This window comes from Malaclemys terrapin, chromosome 1 (genome assembly GCF_027887155.1).
Source record: "Malaclemys terrapin pileata isolate rMalTer1 chromosome 1, rMalTer1.hap1, whole genome shotgun sequence".
Taxonomy (NCBI): Eukaryota; Metazoa; Chordata; order Testudines; family Emydidae; genus Malaclemys; species Malaclemys terrapin.
Window position 1 is genome coordinate 160,929,027 of NC_071505.1, and position 22,025 is coordinate 160,951,051.

General features: G+C 44.6%; 1 protein-coding gene across 1 annotated transcript in view; it reads right to left on the bottom strand.

Annotated features, from left to right (window-relative positions):
* MORC1 (MORC family CW-type zinc finger 1) overlaps window positions 1-22,025 on the bottom strand; it is a 106,459-nt gene that overhangs the window by 29,086 nt on the left and 55,348 nt on the right. Inside the window, exons 18-20 of the mRNA XM_054016424.1 lie at window positions 8,948-9,016; window positions 7,540-7,770; window positions 5,613-5,702 (exon numbers count right to left, since the gene is read on the bottom strand). Of these exons, the coding sequence (XP_053872399.1) occupies window positions 5,613-5,702; window positions 7,540-7,770; window positions 8,948-9,016 (390 nt within the window). The remainder of the gene's footprint in view (window positions 1-5,612; window positions 5,703-7,539; window positions 7,771-8,947; window positions 9,017-22,025) is intronic.

Genomic DNA, 22,025 nt, shown 5'->3' on the forward strand with positions numbered 1-22,025 from the left:
ATGTCATATATACAGCGTACTACTGATGGAGTTGCCAAGTTTTATTACCTATTAAAAAGCATCCGGATAATTTCACATCATTCCTAGACATTAAGCCTCATAAACCAAGTTTTAGCCTGGAGCGAGGTTTTACAGCCATTACAAATGCTAAAAACCAGGGATTGATAATGGAACAGATGGCAGGGCTTTATTTATAGCGAGAGCAGTGAACACTGTTTTGACAACAGTAGAGGCTGAAGTACAGAATAACTGCTTTTACACAGACACTGATTCTTGTCCATCCAGGTGCACCATCAGGTTTATCTGCACAGAAGCTAGCAAGGCTGCCTTTTTGATGGGCCTGTGTACAGTACTTTAATACAGTCTGCAGTAAAGGCAAATTGATCATCAGCTACAAATAAATCAGGCTGTCAAAAAAAGTTAAACCAAGATTGAGACATTAGATGCAGATGCAAGTGATGGGAAACCAAGTAATCTATTGGACAAGAATTATCATCACACTAATCTAAAGCATATAGGCATGCTTAAAGCAAGTCAATAATCTATAGGAATGTTAAAAAGGAAGTAACAAGAACAAAGAAAGTTTCCTCACCATAAATCAATACTGCTGTCCTGGCTCATATATCTACGATGTTATGTGCAAAACAGCAAAATGCCAAGGAATTACATCTTATTAATATAATTAGGATTTCAATTTAGTTTAGAGAAGCATTTACTATACTGCCTCTGTTAGGTGACTTATATATAATAACAACTAATTAGCCCAGATCAAACAGATAAATGACGACACAAGCAAAGGTGACAGCACCATTTTTGTCTACAAAACAAGTGATCTACAAAGATAGTTATTACAGGAGAATATACTGAGTATCTTAGAAGTGGGATATAACAGTTAAGGTTCTGAGAATATTGCCTCAGGCACGAAGAAAAGTGGTGAAGCTAATGGGCTACTGTGAAGGGATCTACTCTCCACAGGTGCCGCCTAGTGGTCAGTGAGGGTGTGACAAGTGCTCTTCTGTCTTGGCACCCCCTATTGATAGCCTTTGGTGATCTGTCCTCTGCTATGGCTTGGCCCTCCGGCTGGGCCACAAGTTGTGTCCACCTGTTCCAGGGTATGTCAAGATTCCAACAAAGAGCTAGTTCTTCTGCCCAGCAAGAGGCTTCAGGCTTTACCTGGCCATAGCCCCAGACTTGGCACCCCCTATTGATAGCCTTTGGTGATCTGTCCTCTGCTATGGCTTGGCCCTCCGGCTGGGCCACAAGTTGTGGCCACCTGTTCCAGGGTATGTCAAGATTCCAACAAAGAGCTAGTTCTTCTGCCCAGCAAGAGGCTTCAGGCTTTACCTGGCCATAGCCCCAGACTAGGGACTCTCTGAGATACGGGGTCTTCCTAGTTCTGAGTCTCCAGCCCCATCAGGACGTGGGTAAGAGAACCTGGGCCCACCTCTCTCCACTAGGTTCCAATCCAGGGCCCAAGGGCAGGCAGCTGAACTCGGTACCCTGAAGTGCCAGGCCTCCCAGATCACTTCCTACCGGCCTCCCCGTTCAAGAGGGAAACGCAAAAGCTTGTAAACAAAATAAATCAAAGAAGTCTCCAACCTTGCAGATGTCCAGAGTCCTTTTCCCTCAGAGGTCGGACAGACCATCAATAGTCAGGGGCCCCAGCAGGGCTCTTTTTGGAGAGTTTCAGAGTGTAGGTCTCTGCTCACCTGCAAGCGAGCTACTCCGCTCCCCTTTTCAGCTTCTCCTCCAGCCTGTGCATGCACTGCAGGTTTAGCAGGGTGGAGCTGCCTGGGCCCAGAGTAGCTCCTTAATCCCTTCCACTTCAGTGTGGGGTCTATACACCTCATCACAGCTACCCATTCTATACCCATTTGGTATAGAAGATGGTATGAAGCATGATCATCAGATATTTCACGTCACCCAGGACACTGATATGGACATGTGTACCTGTACTTTGTAAGAGTCATCTACATTCATATACCAGAGCCATATTGATGTACTTCATTTGACAGATCAAGGACCAGATCTGCAGTTGGTGTGAACTGGCACAGCTCCATTGACTTACAAGGAGCTATCCCAGTTACACTAGCCAAGAGTCTGAGCCAAGATATTTAGTGAGAATATGTTTTGCCAGGGCAACCTGGGTCTATATGGCAAGAGACGCAAGTATCTGCATACAGCCATTGTATCATTTTATGGCAAGCAGGGGAGGGGTTAAGATGAACTAAAGCAGGCCAATAACTGTCTGGTTTAATAATAACAAAAGCTGCCAAGGCAGTAAAAGGCAATTAATTCCTAATTTAATTCTTGCAGCTACAGCATAACAGAAAAGCAATGATATATCTACCGAGAGTAGGTATTTGTCTAACTTAATTAACCACCAGCAGCCTGAGATTAGATTGCCAGCTGTGATCACACAAATATACTTGGAGCAAGTAATAAATGACAAACATGATGTTTCCTTAAAACAAATAAAAACTGGTATATGTGAGCTAAGAAAAGCCTTCCAAGAACTGGCAGAATGACTGAGTAAAGGGGGTGCTCCATGCTAAGGGAGATGCAAACCTTAAGTGCGAAGCACTGTTTGAAGTGGAGAATCACACCGCCACTTAGCAGGGAAAAAGCAGTATCATTTGTTAAGAATGTTATAGGCATTTCTATGGTACCCAGCAATACAGTATTTAAGCACTGTTTGAAAACAGATGTAGGTCAGATTATACCTGACACTTGTGCTGCTGTGGAGCATAAGGCACACTACCACTTTTTCTGTTTCCTGCACAAAGGCTGGACACAGTAATAGTTCTTCCAGCTGAGGGAATACTGGGACTATTCTCGCTTAGCACTCACTGGTTCATCTCTCCTCAAAACAGAGACGAGGAATGGCCATGTACACACTCCCTAATGTGTGCCAAGAAGCTCAGACATGGACTAACTTCTGGATGGGATAGCATCTCAGAGCTCCCATAACTCCACACTGCCCCCACCTGGGCCAGAAATGTAGTGATACAATCTGACTCATAATCTGTGGATGGTAAAAGCAGCTGGTGCTGGGCACTTGTTCCTAACCCGTGTACAATGTCATTTCAGCAGTCACATACCACTTTACTGTTTGATTCCAAATGCAGTTCCATCCTTATCTTTAGGTAATCTATATTTGTACTACTACTAACTCAATCATATGTTAAATTTTCCCTGTTCTAGCTATCTCATCGATAGTATGAGTATGTGTAGGTGGGCTGGAGTAGGAAATGAAGTGACAGCTGGTCCAATCTAACCCCTGGTTTGATGTTATAATAACTGCTTGGAAGGTAGAATGCAGATTAGTAAAACAGGAGCCAAACCATTACACTTGATATAAGTAGCTACGTGGTCCAAGTGACATCTGATCTGCCAATACTTCACTTGCAAGTGAAACTTGAGTTACTTTAGAAATAACAAGATCTGAAATGGTTTGAAAAGTATCTAGTAGAGTGAGCGATAAAGAACTATTCCATACTTGCACTCCAAACAATCCCAGTCTGTCTGGGTATTTTTTCCCCGGGTTCAGGGTATTTTTTCCCCGGGTTTTCCCCTGTTTCATTTTTTGGCTGGTACTGTAAGTAAAAATGCCAGAATACCACAAGTAATGTGATTCACGTAACATTTATGACCAACTCTGAAAGAGTAGGTACCAGACAACGGGAGAGCCTATTCTCCTGACAAGAGTGGCTTGAACAAGTCCTGCCCAAGTCACAATTTTTATTTTTATTGTTCGTATGGTAGTAGCATAGGTCCTGTTTTAGAGATGGGAAAACTGACGTTAGGTAAGTCACTTACAGTGTGTGTCTCAGTGAGTCAGTGGCACACCTAGGAACACAAACCAGGTGTCCCAACTCCTACTTCTCATCTCTATTAGACCATGCTGCCTCCTAAAAAAAACCACTATTTGCATGTTGCTAGACATTTCTATATAGGAAATACACACTATACCTAGGACTTACAACTATTATAATTAATCTTGGTCATCACACTTGATCACAGAAATGTAGGGCTGGAAGGTCCTCACAAAGTCATCAAATCCAGCCCCCTGCACTGAGGTAGGACCAAGTTTGCAGGTGTGCCTTTAATATTATCTCCTTGAGAAACTGCCAGATCTCCTGAACTCCTTTTTTCCTTAGATTTTCTTCCCATGGGATCTTGCCTACTAGTTATCTAAGTCTTTTGAAGTCCTTTGTCCTTAATCTGCTGCTCTCTAGAATCATGAAATCTATCACTTCATGACCACTTTGACCCAAATTCCCTTCCACCTTCAGATTCAATACCAATTTTTCCTTGTTGGTCAGAATCAAGTCTAAAATGGCTGTCCCCCTGGTTACTTCCTCCACATTCTGAAACAAAAGCTGTCTCCAATGTATTCTTATGGGAAATTTAGTGGTTTTTTTCCCTATTACTTTTCCAACAGACGCTTGATTGTTATCTATTGCCAAAAACAATGATGGATTGTTATCTATAACAACTTCCTGTGTTAACATCCCCATCTGGAAGTGAGTTATGAGCTATTGGTATTCAAACCTTCGCTGATGTTTCTTTTGACTACAAGGAAATTATTTGGCTTTCACTTCAGGAGTTCAGCCAGACACTTTTCTTATATCAACAGCTATATTTTAATGTATGCCTGCAATTAGTCCCTGCTGCATCACAACTTCTGCTTTATTTGCAGATTCTCCCCTTTATCCATTTCATGTGTCGTAAGGTAAGTCAGTGTTAATTTTTTTTGTCACACTCCTCATATTTTAAAGGGGCTTTACTGGACCAGAGCACGGCCACAAATTGATTTAGTAACTTGATACTACCCATGGCCTAGCTCCCTCTTATGCTTTACTGCATGGTTCTAAGATGGTTACTTTGTGCTGCTTTCAGGAAGCGATTTCCCCTTACTTTATCTTTGCAATTTTGCTCTATGTGCATCTTGCTATCACCAGACTCCCAGAGTTATTGTTAAAATTAATATCAAACAACTATGCTAGTTTCATTTAGCTTGTTGATATTCTTTTTTGTCATGGACAGAACACCTTGAGTTGATAAAGGCTGCTTTCTGTGCTATTCTGAATAAATTATGCTCCTAAGATTAACTGTAGGTATGTGTTAATTGCACAGGCATAGTTGGTTTACTGTTTTATGGACTGATTTTCACTGCATTAGAAACACTACCTTTTCAAGCTTCATGACAAAGCAGCATTTTAGAGCAGATGATCCACAAGTAATTAAGGCAAGTAGCATTTCAAGTCAGGGGTTTAGAAAGCTCAAAGCCAATCAACTGAGAGTATTACTGGCTTTAAGTCATTTACCATGCTACATCCTTCTGCCACGTAAAAATTCGTTCTGGTTTTCATCAGGCAGTGTGAACAGTAAAATGTTTTGTTAAGATATTGTTTTAAAATCTGATTAGACAAAATTATGCCGCATCCCCAGTGCTGGCACAATGGTGCTAGCAGCCATTTCTAGAAAAAATGGGTTTCTAATAGGAAAAATAGAGGTATAAATGCACTCAGACTTTCACTATGGATATTGACTACAGCTTATTTTACACAGTGCTTATGGGTTAAAAAGAAAGGTAAAAGGCTTTTTACACAGATGATTTCTGGGTCACTTTCTTCTTTTTTAATTTTGGCAACTTCAGATTTCTTCAGAAGTATGTGTTGGCTCTCAGAAAGAGGCACCTGCAACAAGGTATGAGAATTGGAAGCAACAAGTTTAGCTAGTTTTAGCATGCCAACAGCACAGATGTTGAAGCACACCACATCACCCAGGATTGAGAGTAAAATAATGCTCCAGGATGTTACACCTATTCTAACAGTGTGGCAACCTGCACATTTCAGAAATCTTAGCATTGTTTAATAACTGGGCATTGCTGCTCTTGCGTTCTGCTTTTTAGGTAAAAATGCCCAGAACATGCATTTTTTTTTTATTACCACATTTTCATGAGATGCGCCAAAAAGCTGAAATATCCACAGTTCAAATCTGATTCTGTTTCTAGGGGCAAATTTTCAAGAGGGTAGTGTTCATTTTTCAGATGCCATTTCCACTTGTAAAATTTGTACTTGCGACTGAATTGTGTGTGCAAATCTGAATACTTGCACCCTTCACTACTCAACTGCAAGTGGAAATACAGATTTGCACCTGCAGTTCATTGTGTGCTATTTGCACCTGTCAAAAAGTATGCCAGGCATCAGTCTTCTGAATATTTGCCCCTGAATTTAATTCTGGCATTAAAATGAGGTCAATGTACAATATTCAAATCAGCATACACTAGCCATCTGTCTTTTCACACTCCGTTTATGACAAGGAGTCATTTAGCACCAAGAATGACCATATCATATTAAACCAATAGTCCATCTAATGGTGTATGCCATACTCAACAGTCATTTCTGCCAGAGGAAGGCAAACAATGCTGGGCCCTAATGGTCAAATGAGCAATACTACCCCATTGGGTGTGTTTGGAATAGAGGGAGAGGACATGGGGAAAGTGACTTTTTCATGACCTTTGCAAGTGTTCACTTTATGCCCTGAAGAATGCAGACTGATAGCACCAGTGCATTTTTATTCTAGCCAGTTTAACTGCTGATGTTATTAGTCTTACTTACTGCTTTTAGATGTTTTATTTTTTCCAGCTACTACAAAGAAATACCTGGCACGCTGAACTGTACCAGGTGTTACCACTATACTATTTTCAAAGCTGCGTAAACCTTTCCATTCTAATCCCTTGTTTTCAGTCATTTAATTGTCTCAGGTTTCAGAGTGGTAGCCGTGTTAGTCTGTATCAGTAAAAACAACAAGGAGTCCTTGTGACACCTTAGAGACTAACAAATTTATTTGGGCATAAGCTTTCATGGGATACAACCCACTTCATCAGATGCATGGAGTGGAAAATACAGTAAACAGGTATAAATATACAGCACATGAAAAGATGGGAGTACCAAGTGTGTGGGGGGGTCAGTGCTAACAAGGCCAATTCAATTAGGGTGGATGTGGCCCATTCCCATCAGTTAACAAGAAGGGGTAAATATCAACAGAGGGAAAATGACTTTTTGTAGTGCTAACGAGGCCAATTCAATCAAAGTGGATGTGGCCCATTCCAGAAGTTGACAAGAAGGGGTGAATATCAACAGAGGGAAAATTATTTTCTGTAGTGACCCAGCCACTCCCAGTCTTTATTCAGGCCTAATTTGATGGTGTCAAGTTTGCAAATTAATTCCAGTTCTGCAGTTTCTCGCGGAAGTCTGTTTTTGAAGTTTTGCTGGAAATGGGCCACATCCACTTTGATTCAAGGCCTCGCTGATCATGGAAAGCCAGTTAGGAAGGGCTGCAATTCTCAAAACAACTGCAAAGATTTTAATGAAAGTTCATGAATTTTTTTTTAATAGTATTTGCCCTTTCTTAAATTTTTATTATTGGAAATGCACCTTCTAAGTTGATAAATACCCAGTATAAATCAAACTAATAAGCAAGCTACTTTAGGAAGGATATCAAAAACAAAGAAATAAAGTGGTACTACACCAGTGAAACTCGGTGATCCTTCTCCAGTAGGGAAACAGGAGGTATTTGTCCTTCACGAGGTCTTGCTTTCTTCTGGGAAATAATCCTGTGCTCTGAAATATCCCATCTTTTAGGGCCTCTTTTTTGCATGCGTTGTTTTCTGCTACAGTTATCCAAACATGAAGATGACAGAGCTGGCTCTCTATGGAAAGCATTTCTTTGACTCACTGTTTTCTGAACACTTTCATTTTTCTTAAAGAAAGCAAACTGTCAGTTATGTCAAAGTAACCACTTCTCTTTTGGTTGGGTCATTTAACAAGAAAGATTACAAACTATTTTACTTCATAACTCTTGAATTACACGAAGTTTGACCTTACTAAAAGGCTGATCCAGAACAGGGTCGGCTCCAGGCACCAGCCCACCAAGCATGTGCTTGGGGCAGTGCTTGGAGGGGGGCGGCGCGGCAGGGCGCTCCGGCCCGAGAGCGGGGCCGCGACTGGGCTCGCTGCCCTCCCCGCAACGCTTTGGCCGCCGGGAAGAGCGGAGCCGCAGCGGGCTCGCCGCCCTCCCCCCAGCGCTCTGGCCGCCGGGGGGCTCTCCGCCCTCCCCCCGGCACTCTGGCCGCCAGAGAGAGTGGAGAGCCCCGGCCAGGCTCTCCGCCCTGCTCTCAGCGCTCTGGCCGCTGGGGAGAGTGGAGAGCCCCAGCCAGGCTCTCCGCCCTGCTCCCGGCGCTCTGGTCGCTGGGGAGAGTGGAGAGCCCCAGCCGGGCTCTCCGCCCTCCTCCCGGTGCTCTGGCCGCCGGGGGCTCTCCGCCCTCCCCCCGGCGCTCTGGCCGCTGGGGAGAGCAGAGAGCCCCGGCCGGGCTCTCCGCCCTCCTCCTGGTGCTCTGGCCGCCGGGGGCTCTCCTCCCTCCCCCCGGTGCTCTGGCCGCTGGGGAGAGCAGAGAGCCCCGGCCGGGCTCTCCACCCTCCTCCCGGTGCTCTGGCCGCTGGGGGCTCTCCGCCCTCCCCCCGGTGCTCTGGCCACTGGGGAGAGCAGAGAGCCCCGGCCGGGCTCTCCGCCCTCGTACCGGTGCTCTGGCCGCCGGGGACAGCGGAGCCGCGGCGGGCTCGGCGCCCTCCCCTGCCAAGCTGGGGGGGAGAGGGGGGGCGGCGGGTGGCTTTTTTGCCTAGGGCGGCAAAAAGGCCAGATCCGGCCCTGATCCAGAAACTACAGAGACCAATGGAAAAATTCCCATTAATTTCCAGTGGCTTTGGATCAGACTCTTAATGTGTTAGCAGACTTCTTCTGCAAGATGAAACACCACTTCATTCAAAGGACAAAATTCTGACATGTACAGGTCTGAGGTAAATTAGTGTGTCTTTAATTCCTTTCCTGCCTCTGCTAGTTCACAATGGAAAATAGTTATCCGAAGAGTTTAGTTACTCACATTTATTAATAGAGTTCTGCTGCTGTCTCCACACTGAGTAACCGTGTGTGATTTGATTAAAAGAGATTTCTATAAAAATAAATGTAAACACATGCAATTCAGGAGTTTACAGTAATTTATGCCTGTCACAAAATCAGTAAAGACTCACTAATGGATTGTTCTTACCATCTTACATGTTCACTGTGAACTCTTGAGTTTAATATCTTTAATACTCCCATTACGGTAGTGGCAGGAGGCATTTGCCACAGAAATAAGTTATAAATAACCTCTTTAAATACTTCTTCCCCGCCCATCCTTATGAAAGTCAACTCACTTTCTGATATCTGCTCTATGCAGAATGAGGCTTTCTGGGGCATCTCTAGCTAAGGAGTTTTATAGAGAACTAAGAGTCTGGTGGCACCTTAAAGACTAACAGATTTATTTGGGCATAAGCTTTCGTGAGTATAAACCTCACTTCTTCGGATGCAAAGAGAACTGACGCTGCTATCTGTTATGTTTCAAGAAGGTAGCAGAGGTTTTTGAAGACGTGTGTTTATTTAGGAAAAAAGGGGGGGATTAAACATGGTTAGCCCCCAATTCTGTTCCCCAACACCAAGTCACCACAGCACACTCTGAAGTAAAACAAGCTTTTATAAAGGCCTGGTTTATTGGTTAGAAATTCCCACCAAAGAACCTAGTAGTCAGAATTCTAACTCAAAGGCCATCCAGCATCTCTGTGCTGGCTAGCCGAATAGGCAAAAAAGTGAATATAACTTCTATTTTCAGGGACTACCCAAGTAGACTCCTCAAGTTTCTGGAGAGCAGTTCCCTAAGCAACTCCTGTTCTTGACAGGCTGATCAGGAATGCAGTAAATTTCCTCTCTAATCAGATACAAGAGAATACCAAGAAACAGGCTCAAAACTCTACATACTCCCCAGTAAGCCTGACCTTCCTTCAGTGGCCAAGAGCCTCAGTAATGGTACTCTGGGGGAAATTCTATAAGCAGCATCGTGGATTCAGATATATAAAAAAAATAAGGAGCGAGGCAGCTGGGAATTGTGCAATAAGCCTATTTGCTGCTTTTGTTATTTTTAGGGCAGTCAATTAATAACTGTGATTAACTCAAAAAAATTAATTGCGCTTAATCGCAGTTTTAATCGCACTGTTAAACAATAGAATACCAATTGAAATTTACTAAATATTTCTGATTTTTCTACATTGTCATGTATATTGTATTCTGTGTTATAATTGAAATCAAAGTGTATATTATTTTGGATTACAAATATTTGCACTGTAAAAATGATAAAAGAAATCGTATTTTTCAGTTCACCTCATACAAGTACTGTAGTGCAATCTCTTTGTTGTGAAAGTGCAATTTACAAACAGATTTTTTTTGTTACATAACTGCACTCAAAAACAAAACAATGTAAGGTATTTACGTGCCAGATATGCTAAACATTCGTATACCCCTTCGGCCACTATTCCAGAGGACATGCTTCCATGCTGATGATGCCCGTTAAAAAAATTATGTGTCAATTTAATTTGTGATTGAACTCCTTGGGGGAAGAATTGTATGTCCCCTGCTCTGTTTTACCTGCATTCTGACATATATTTTATGTTATAGCAGTCTCGGATGATGACCCAGCACATGTTGTTCATTTTAAGAACACTTTCACTGCAGATTTGACAAAAGGCAAAAAAAGGTACCAATGTGAGATTTCTAAAGAGAGCTACAGCACTCAACCCAAGGTTTAAGAATCTGAAGTGCCTTCCAAAATCTGAGAGGGATGAGGTGTGGAGCATGCTTTCAGAAGTCTTAAAAGAGCAACACTCCGATGCAGAAACTACAGAACCTGAACCACCAAAAAAACAAAACAAAACAAAACAAAAAAACCAACAACCTTCTGCTGGTGGCATCTGACTCAGATAATGAAAATGAACATGCATCGGTCCACACTGCTTTGGATCGTTATCGAGCAGAACCTGTGATCATCATGGACGCATGTCCCCTGGAATGGTAGTTGAAGCATGAAGGGACATATGAATCTTTAGCACATCTGGCATGTAAATATCTTGCAACGCCGGCTATAACAGTGTCATGTGAATGCCTGTTCTCACTTTCAGATGCCATTGTAAACAAGAAGCAGACAGCATTATCTCCTGCAAATGTAAACAAACTTGTTTGTCTGAGAGATTGGCTGAACAAGAAGTAGGACAGAATGGACTTGCAGGCTCTAAAATTTTACACTGTTTTATTTTTGAAAGCAGTTTTTTTGTACATACACCTCTACCCCGACGTAACACGACCCGATATAACACGAATTTGGATATAATGCAGTAAAGCAGCGCTCTGGGGCGGCAGGGCTGCATGCTCCAGTGGATCAAAGCAAGTTCAATATAACGCAATTTCATCTATAACGCGGTAAGATTTTTTGGCTCCCGAAGACGGCGTTATATCAGGGTAGAAGTGTAATTCTACATTTGTAAGTTCAACTTTCATGCTATAGAGATTTCACTACAGTACTTTGTATTAGGTGAATTGAAAAATACTATTTCTTTTGTTTTTTTACAGTGCAAATACTTGTAATAAAAAATAAATATAAAGTGAGCACAGTACACTTTGTATTCTGTGTTATAACTGAAATCAATATATTTGAAAATGTAGAAAACATCCAAAAACATTTAAATAAATGGTATTCTATTATTGTTTAACAGTGCGATTCATCACGATTAATTTTTTTAATCACCTGACAGCCTTAGTTATTTTGTTTAAGTTACCAGCAGGTAGCTAGTTAAGAATGTAGAGGTTTATACTGTCATCCTCAAATTAGAGCTAGTAGATACCATTTAGATGAAAGGGGCATTTCACACCTCTCAGGGCTATTGTTTCAGATTGACTGCACACTTAGAGCACTACTGATTTCCACTTGGTTAATATTTACATTTTTGTGTACCCCCATTGAACAAAAATATATTTAAATGTAAGCTTAGATTATAGAGCACAGTTTGGCAGCCGGGGTGAATTTGGCAGCCACAGTTTGGCAGTCAATTTAGTTTGTGCCTCTTTGAGAGCTAGTAGACAGTTAAGTACATATATACACACTGTACAATATGCTATGCTACCTTGAGAAATTTAGTAAAGCAGTGGTGACAAATATTTCAACCCCATGCAATATCTTTGGGGAATCACTGTTTGAAATTTATGAATGGTTTCATGTATGACAGTTCTACTCCCTGCGGGAGGGTTACCACAGCTCCTTCAGGAACAGAGAGAGAGAGAGAGAGACAGAGAGAAAGTGTGTGTTTGTGTGTGTGAGTACACACTCATCCTGGGATTGACGACAACTCCAGAGAAGTTCTACTCCCTGGGGCGTCTTGCATATACTCATTCAAACTGGATTTTCCAAAGACTAAAAGACAAAGAAAGGGCTTTGAGTACAAAAGGCTGACTCTAACCTGACTCAGGGCCTTCTTTTTGACTCAGCAGATGGACAGGACCTTTGGTTCTAAGGGTACTCCCATTCTTGCTGAATGGTTGGAAGGGACATTGCCTACCAGATACCCTATGTGAAGATGAGTGATTTTTGGTATGTTAACTAAATATGTAGGAACTTTCTTAAATTTTGTGTGTGTGTGGTGTTTCTTGCTCTTATAATAAATGAGTTTTATTGGAAGAGCTGTGTGGTCAAAGGTAAAAACATTGTGCTTGGAGAGAAGGCAACACACAGATGCTGGCCTTTAGGCAGACTTCCTTGCTGGGGACATCACAATGCATGGCAGGGGGCTGTACAGTCCTTAAAATCCCTTGTCAGCCGGAAGGGAGATGTGGGTCTCCACCCAAGAGAAGTGCTGGCTGGGAGCCAGAAATCTTATGCCCTCAAGTGATCACAGAGGGGAAATACAGGTGCAGTTACTCTGAAACTGTGACAGCAATATTGCCCAAAGAGTACATGTTGGCATACAAATGGTTCACCAGCACACACTTCTATTATAAGTGTAACATAACAGCAATCTGAATAGACAAATCCTACCTCTTCTTTCATATGGGGTAGCTATACATCTAGTTTAATATTTGGTATTTAAGTATCTAGGGCCACATTTCTGTCCGCAGTCCCACTGGCATAAAACTGGAGCAACTCCATTAAAATCGATGGACTTATCCTGAATTCTCATTGCTGTAGCTAAACAATAATATCCAACCCATGAAATGTAGAATATTGTACCACTGTAGCCAAGAGGTATTTTAATGAGTTATAAAGCAATAATTTTCACAAAATGTAATTTGACCAAAATCTTTTGTAATTGCTCATTGCTGTAGCTAAACAATAATATCCAACCCATGAAATGTAGAATATTGTACCACTGTAGCCAAGAGGTATTTTAATGAGTTATAAAGCAATAATTTTCACAAAATGTAATTTGACCAAAATCTTTTGTAACTTTCTTGATAGACTGTGTAGATATACCTTCTTACATAAACTTGTCACCTGGAGAAGTGTGGCCCCAAATTCAAGTGTATTTAGTCAAGCAACAACAATTTTAAAAATGATTCAAAGTTGATTTCCAATGCTAAACAAATTTAGTGTCACATAAGACAACACTACAGCGTGCAAAGAGTAGCTATTCAGTAGTTAAAATGTTCTGTTTCCTTCAGTACAAAAGTTACCATTACACTCTGGAAACATTAAAAGTTTAGCAAGTCCTCTTGTCCACCTTCCTGAAACCTAACTGTAAGACTAAACACTATTTTGTTTGGAAAGGTCCTTATGTGCAGCACATGCCCAATGAATGCCGGTTCCTCTCTGCCTGCTTAGAGTCCCCAAAGATGCTACTCCCACTGTAACAGCTGTGACAGACCCAGACCAGTGGGGTACAGGAGTCTGGTAGAGGGCAAATATACTGGTCACTGGATGAGTAGTTTTCTGTTCCCTGAGTGACCAGAGCAGGGGCTGCACTAGAGTAATCAGGAACCTGTTAGAACCAATTAAGACAGGCAGGATAATTAAGACACCTGGAGCCAATTAAGAGACTGCTAGAATCAATTAGGACAGGCTAGCTAATCAGGGCACCTGAGTTCACTTCAGTTTGTGGCATGCATGCGAGGAACTGGGAGCAAGAGGCATTAGGAGCTGAGAGTGAGAAGACATATTGCTGGAAGACTGAGGAGTACAAGCATTATCAAACACCAGGAGGAAGGTCCCGTGGTGAGGATAAAGAAGGTGTTGGGAGGAGGCCATGGGGAAGTAGCCCAGGGAGTTGTAGCTGTCACACAGCTGTACCAGGACCCACTCTAGACAGCTGCAGTCCACAAGGCCCTGGGCTGGAACCCGGAGTAGAGGGCGGACCCAGGTTCCCCCCAAACCTCCCAACTCCTGATCAGACACAAGAGGAATTGACCTGGACTGTGGCTTCTACCAGAGGGGAAGGTCTCTGGGTTGTTTCCCGACCCACATGGTGAATCTGTGAGGCGAGCAAATCTGCCAATAAGCGCAGGACCCCCCAAGGTAGAGGAGGAACTTTGTCACACAGCTCAGAGAAAGAAAAAAAAATGGGACTCAATATTTATGCTGAATCTTATCAGCACTTACAATTTTTTCAAGAAAAATGATAGTATTAAGTTGTCACAATAAAACATATACACCTTTTTGTAAAGTGTGCAGGATGCATGCACAGCTGGAGTGATAGCCAATATGCACTCAGGTAGGGAAGACAATGTTTTACTGACCTGCTGGAGTTCTTTGAAGGTATTACCACCAAGATAAAGGCAAATTCAGTGGATGTAGTTACACTTAGATTTTCAAAAGGCATTTGACAAGGGAGAGCAATCAAAGATAAGGACAGAAAAACAGGAGGTACAATACAGTGCTGCATCAAAAACACTGTCTGAAGAAGAGAAGAACACACATAGCTGGAAGCTTTTCAATTTGGCAAGAGATGAGTCAAGCTCCCCCTTACTCTCCAGCCTCTGCAGGGTCAGTTCTAGGAACTGGTGAAAGTCTGTCCACATACAAGAGACCAGTAATTTACCAAAAGAGCACTGACATTTAGCATCTTACTGTAATTAGTATTACCACTGTGACGTTACTGACATAACCTGTGACTGTATAGATCATTGTTGCAACCAAGGTCCTGTAGTGGCACCAAATCTTGTATAAAGGGGGTCAAATAAGGTGTTTAAGAGGAGGTTACTCACCCTGTGCAGTAACTGACGTTCTTCGAGATGAGTGTCCCTGTGGGTGCTCCACTCCATGTGTTGGTGCGTCCCTGCGCCTTTGCTCGGAGATTTTTGCAGCAGTCCTCATAGCGGCCACGCATGCTCAGAGGCTGCCCCCCGCTGTGAGTCTAGGTTGATAGTACGCATGCGTGGCCGGTCTCCTCAGTTCCTTCTCTACAACGGAGGCCCCCCAACTCCGAAGTAGAGGGGAGGAGGGTGGGTAGTGGAGCACCCACAGGGACACTCATCTCGAAGAACGTCAGTTACTGCACAGGGTGAGTGACCTCCTCTTCTTCTTCGAGAGATGTCCCTGTGGGTGCTCCACTCCAGGTGATTTAAAAGCCGTGTATCTTAAGGAGGTAGGGACTTCGGATCTGATAGGAACGCCATGGATAGTACAGCCCTGCCCAAACGTATGTCAGATAGGGGGCCTTGAGTAAGGGCATAGTGTTTAACAAATGTGTGCTCAGAGGACCAGGTGGCTGCTTTACAAATATCAGCCAGGGGAACTTTGCGTAAGAATGCTACAGAGGCAGCCAGAGATCTAGTGGAGTGTGTTCTGATGCCGTCTGGAGGTGTAACCTTCTTCATCTGATAGCACAACCGGATGCACTGGGAAATCCAGTTCGAAAGTCTCTGGGTAGAAATAGGCGTACCTTTGGAGCGCTCCGCAATGGAGACAAAAAGTCTGGAAGAAGTTCTAAAAGGTTTGGTTCTATCCAAATAGAATGACAAGGCTCTGCGTACATCTAGTGTATGCATTGAGGCTTCGAACGAGTTCGCGTGTGGTTTCGGAAAAAAAGTCGGTAGGTGTATTGGCTCATTAATGTGGAATGACGAGTGCACCTTTGGAAGAAATTTGGGGTGTAATCTGAGGGTAACCTTGTCTTTAAAAAATAGCGTATATGGTGGGTCTGCCATAAGAGCTGCTATTTCTCCTGCCCGTCTGGCAGAGGTAATTGCCACTAGAAATGCTGTTTTCATTGAGAGGTGTAAAAGGGAGCATGTGGCTAGGGGTTCAAATGGTTGTTGAGTTAGGCAAGACAGTACTAGATGAAGGTCCCAAGGGGTGGTAGGTGGTTTAATGTCTGGGTATAAGGTTTGTAGTCCCTTGAGGAAACGCTTAGTGATAGAATGAGCAAAGTCAGACGTGTCATCAATTCTGTCATGAAAAGTTGTAATAGCAGCTAAATGGACCCTGATGGAGCTGAAAGAAAGGCCGGATTGCTTAAGGCCCAACAGATAGTCAAGTATGAGCGAAAGAGGTACCGACGTGGGACAAAGGTGTTTAGCGGAACACCAATGTGTGAATTGTTTCCACTTTTGAAGATAGGTCGTGCGAGTAGATTGAGTAGATTGTGTTCTGCTATGTAGGAGCACCTTCTGAACTTGTTCAGAGCAATCTAGTTCGCTTTGGGAAAACCATGTAGGAACCAGGCTTTGAGGTGAAGCATGGACAGGTTGGGGTGGAGAAAGCGGCCGTGTTGTTGAGATAGGAGGTTCGGAATGAGAGGCAAGGAGATTGGTGGTTGAATCGACATTCTGGTGAGGAACGGAAACCTCTGGGCCACGACGGGGCAATGAGGATCACCTTGGCTCGGTCTGTTCGTATTTTTATCAGGACCCTGTTGAGAACTGGTATCGGGGGAAATGCATAGAGTAGGTTTCGGTGCCATGAGATCATGAATGCGTCCCCCAGGGAATGTTTGCCCAGTCCTGCTCTGGAGCAGAAATTGAGACATTTCTTGTTTTTTGTAGTTGCAAAAAGATCTATTGTTGGGTAACCCCAAGTGCTGAATACGTTGTGAATGGTTTTCTCGTCTATCTCCCACTCGTGGTCCCATGGGAAGCGTCTGCTTAGTTCGTCCGCTGTGGTGTTCATTATCCCGGGAAGATAGGCAGCTGATACCCGGATGTTGTTCGCAATGCACCAATTCCAGAGCTTCATAGCCTCTGTGCACAGCGAATGGGATCGAGCTCCTCCCTGCCTGTTTACATAAAACATGCATACAATGTTGTCTGTCATTATGCGTACGTGATGATGCTTGATTAGTGGCAGGAAGTGACGGCACGCACTGCGAATAGCTCGAAGTTCTAGGACATTTATGTGCAGGGAGGTCTCGGTTGACGACCATAGCCCCTGTACTGTGTGGTGAGACATGTGTGCACCCCAGCCTGACAGAGATGCATCGGTGGTCAGATGAGTGATGGAGCCTGCTGAAGAAACGGGACTCCAGAGCAGAGGTTGGAGTGAACGGTCCACCAGTGTAGAGAATCTTTGACTCGGACAGATAGGGAGAGAGTCTTGTTTAGAGAGTGCATATTCAGTCTGTAAACTGTGGCCAACCACGCTTGGAAGCGCCTCATGTAGAGGCGTGCATTCTGGACGACAAAAGTGCACGAGGCCATGTGATCTAGTAGTTGTAGGCAGTCTCGGACAGTCACCTGGGGACTGTTGCGAATGATTGTGGCCAGTTGGCTTATGGAGTTGAAGCGATCGGGTGGGAGAAATGCGGGAGTCGAGGTCTGCTCCTATGAACTGCAGGTGCTGGGTGGGGCGTAATGTGGATTTGTTTTTGTTTATTTGTAGGCCGAGAGATAGGAAACAATCGACGGTGAGCCGCGTGAACCGGAGAGCCTCGTCGAATGTTGAGGCTTTGAGGAGGCAATCGTCGAGGTAAGGGAATACTATGACCCCTTGTTTCCTGAGGTAGGCAGTGACTACAGCTAGGAGCTTGGAAAAGACACGGGGGGCTGTGGACAGTCCGAAGGGGAGTACCCTGTATTGAAAATGTGTCGAGCCCAGGGTAAATCGAAGGAAGCATCTGTGGGCCGGATGTATAGTGACATGGAAATAGGCATCTTGTAGGTCGAGGGCAGAAAACCAATCGCCCTGCTCCAGCGCTGGGATTATGGTGGTGAGGGTAACCATCTTGAACTTTTGCTTTTTGACAAATTTGTTGAGCCGCCTGAGGTCGAGGATTGGTCGCCATCCCCCATTTTTCTTTTCTGTTAAGAAATAATGGGAGTAAAAACCCTTCCCTTTGTGTCGTTCTGGCACGATTTCTACTGCTCCCAGATGAAGGAGATGTTGCACTTCTTGGAGGAGTAGCTGCTCGTGAGAAGGGTCCCTGAAGAGGGACGGGGAGGGTGGGTGGGTGGGAGGCAAGGAGAGGAAGGGGATGGCGTATCCAATTGTAACTACCTCTATGACCCACTTGTCGGAGGTAATGTTCTTCCATTGATGGGAGAATGGTCGTAGGCGGTGTCCAAAGATAGGTGTGTCGGCTGAAGTGGGAGCGCTGTTTTCTAAACCCTCGACCAAGGCTTCAAATCTGCCTATTAGTTGGCAGGGGTTGAGGTGCCCCTGCAGAATTTGGACGACGGCGCTGGAATCTTGGTCTTTGACGTTGTTGTTGTTGTTGTTCCTGCGGTCTATGGGAATGTTGTGTAAATGCGGGATCGCGTGGCCGGTGGTACGGTTGGTATCTATATTGCCGTCTTCTGGTCATAGGTGTCTGGAGACCTAGAGACCGGAGGGTTGCCCTTGAGTCCTTCATTGAATGAAACACGTCGTTCGTGGTAGAAGCAAAAAGTTTGTCACCGTCAAAGGGAAGATCTTCAATGGTGCTCTGAACTTCTCGAGGAAAAAAAGAGGAGGAGAGCCATGAACCCCGTCGCATGACTACTGCTGTAGCGGTCGATCTTGCTGTAGTGTTGGCTACATCGAGGGCCGCTTGGAGAGCGGTGCGTGATATGCTTTGTCCCTCGGAAACCATAGCTCTGAACTGTTGTTTTTTCTGTTCTGGAATGTCATCAATAAAATCCATGAATTTATTATAGTTTTTGTGGTCGTATTTTGCAAGGACTGCAGTATAATTAGCTGAAATTGTAGGGTCGAGGATGCGTATACTTTACGACCAAAGAGGTCCAAGCGTTTGCTGTCCTTGTTGGCTGGGGCGGAACGAGAATACTGTTGTTTAGCCCTCTGGTTCGCGGCGTCTACTACCAATGAGTTTGGTGCCGGGTGGGTAAAAAGGAATTCAGAGCCCTTTGGAGAAATAAAGTACTTCCTGTCCGCTTGTTTACAGGTAGGTAGGTAGGCTTGTAGCTGGAGTCTGCCAGATGGACTTAGCGGGTTCTAAAAGGGCTGCGTTAATTGGTAATGCCACCCTGGAGGAAGAAGGGGGCTGTAGGATGTCCGTTAGCTCATGTTGTTGTTCAGTGACTACCTCCAAGTTAATTCTCAAGTCACTGGCAACTCTTTTAAAGAGGTCCTGGAATTTTGCATAGTCATCCGACGGTGTCGGAGGAAGGGGAAGTAATGCTTCTTCAGGTGTTAGCTCCGGCTCTGCTGGAATAGGAGCAGGGCTAGGTTTATCCTGGAAGTGTGACTGTGCTGCCAGGTGTCTCGTGTCACTGGCATATTCGTCAGGTGGCGGCGCTGGATCGGTGTTGCGCCTGGTTGAATTGCCATAGCGCACGTATTCCCGAGGGTACGATGCCCATGGTGTCCAATATTGCCATGGTGGTGGGTAGGGCATAGGTGGTGCCATCCAGGGGTTCACCCCCCAGGAGGCAGGATCCTGAGAGTAGGATGAGGTAGTTTTCTTATAACCTCTATTGCCTGGGGTCTGGGAGTGGGAGTCTTGATATAGAGAAAAAACTCCCTGTGGATCAGTTTCCTCCTCACTGGAGGAAGGCTGCTCAGATCCTGACTCAGGCATTGGAGAAGAATATGCATTCATCAGGGGAGACTGCAGGATAGGTGATACCAGGAGATCTGCTGTCCGAGTAAATTGAAATAGTGAGGCTCCTGCGTGAGGTGAAAGCTGAGCGGGGGAGGCTGCCGTGCGGGAGCATTCCTCTGAGCAGGGGTTTTGCCTGTGACCTCCCTGTCAGACTGCACCACGGGGGTCGGTGCCGCGGTTGGTGCCGGGCGGGCAACATCAGCCTGCAGGGGATCAGGCATGTTGTAAAATGTTGGCACCGCATCCGTCGCGGTGCCGAACGGTGCCATAATAGAGGCAGGCAACTGGAAGCCTGATGCCTCGGCACCGGAGCCTCGCGCCGCCGCCGCAGCCTGAGGCGGCTTTTGCACGGTTCCTGAAGAGCCCGGCTCATCGAAGTTGCTGAGGCGAGGAAACACAGGCAGGGAGACCGTTGACCTGCCTGGAGAAACCTTGTGCCTCATAACCTTCTTTGGTGAAGAAGGCTGCCCCTTCTTTGTAGATTTTTTCAGTTTTTTTGAGGTGGGGGGGGCTGTGGCGGGTAGCGGAGCCGGATTCAGTGCCTGGGTCTGAAACTGACCCTATAGACTTCTGCAGGAGGAGCAGTTTAAGTCTAAGCTCCCTGTCCTTCCGTGCCCTGGAACTGAGTTTACAGCAATGGGCACATTTTTGGGGAATGTGGGCTTCCCCCAAACATTTTATACACTTTGAGTGGCCATCTGATAGTGGGATAGCTTCTTTGCATGTAGCACAGCGCTTGAAGCCTGTGGAGCCCGGCATGGCCAAAGCGGCCGCGGCTGACAGAATTTTTTTTTTTTTTGTAACAGATAAACGAGGTAATTAACTACACTAACAAAGAACTGACAACAAACTAGTTACTAAAAGGGTAATTGTAGCAAGAGTGAGGGATTTCCTAACGAGTCTGCTGAGCTCCGTCTCAGGCCGGGGACGGTAGAGACGGAACAGGAGACCAGCCACGCATGCGTACTATCAACCTAGACTCACAGCGGGGGGCAGCCTCTGAGCATGCGTGGCCGCTATGAGTACTGCTGCAAAAATCTCCGAGCAAAGGCGCAGGGACGCACCAACACCTGGAGTGAAGCACCCACAGGGACATCTCTCGAAGAAGACGACCAGGTTATGGTTTGCTGGTTATGATTATTCTATCTGGGTGCATGTATCATTTTTGTATTTAAAGTTATGAATATTGGCTCTATGCTGTCTGTATTTCAAACTTATGCTATGCTTCTGGGTGACACCCCAGACAATTTGGCATTAGCACTACCTAGCCTGCTTGATGGCCCATTAAGGACCATCAGCTATACAACTGAGCCATTGAAAGAAGGCAGATACACCTTGTGACTCAGCAAGGTAGCAGGGGCAGGGACATGTCTACGGACAGAACTCTAAGGTTTTTTCTTGCCATGTGCTGGATGAATGTCTTGGGAACAAAGAAAGAAAGCCACATGACAAGAGACTATAAAAAACTGCTGCAGCTCTTCCATCATGTCTTCAATCCTGCTTCATATGTCTGGAGGGACTTTGTTACAAACTGAAGCTTTGAACAAAGGACTGAATGACCCATCCCAGCTGTGGATGTACTCCAGAGACTTGATTTGAACCTGCAGTTTATTCCATCACTGCTACAAGCCTGAACCAAGAACTTTGCCATTACTGTATGTAATTGATTCCATTTAACCAATTCTTGCTCTCATCTCTATCTTTTTCCTTATTCGAACAAACCTTTAGATTTTAGATTCTAAAAGACTGGCAACAGTGTGATTTGTGGGTAAGTTCTGATTTGTATATTAATCTGGGTCTGGGGCTTGGTCCTTTGGGATCGGGAGAACCTTTTCTCTTTTACTGGTGTATTGGTTTTCATAACCATTTGTCCCCATAATGAGTGGCACTGGTGGGGATACTGGGAAACTGGAAGGTGTAAGGGAATTGCTTGTGTGACCTGTGGTTAGCCAGTGGGGTAAAACCAAAGTCTTCTCTGTTTGGCTGGTTTGGTTTGTCTTAACAGTAAAGGAACCCCAGCCTTGGGCTGAAACTGCCTTGCTTTAAGCAATTTGTCCTGAATTGGCACTCTCAGTTGGATCCCACCAGAACCAGCATTGTTACAACCATACTATAGCGAATACTTGTATTACT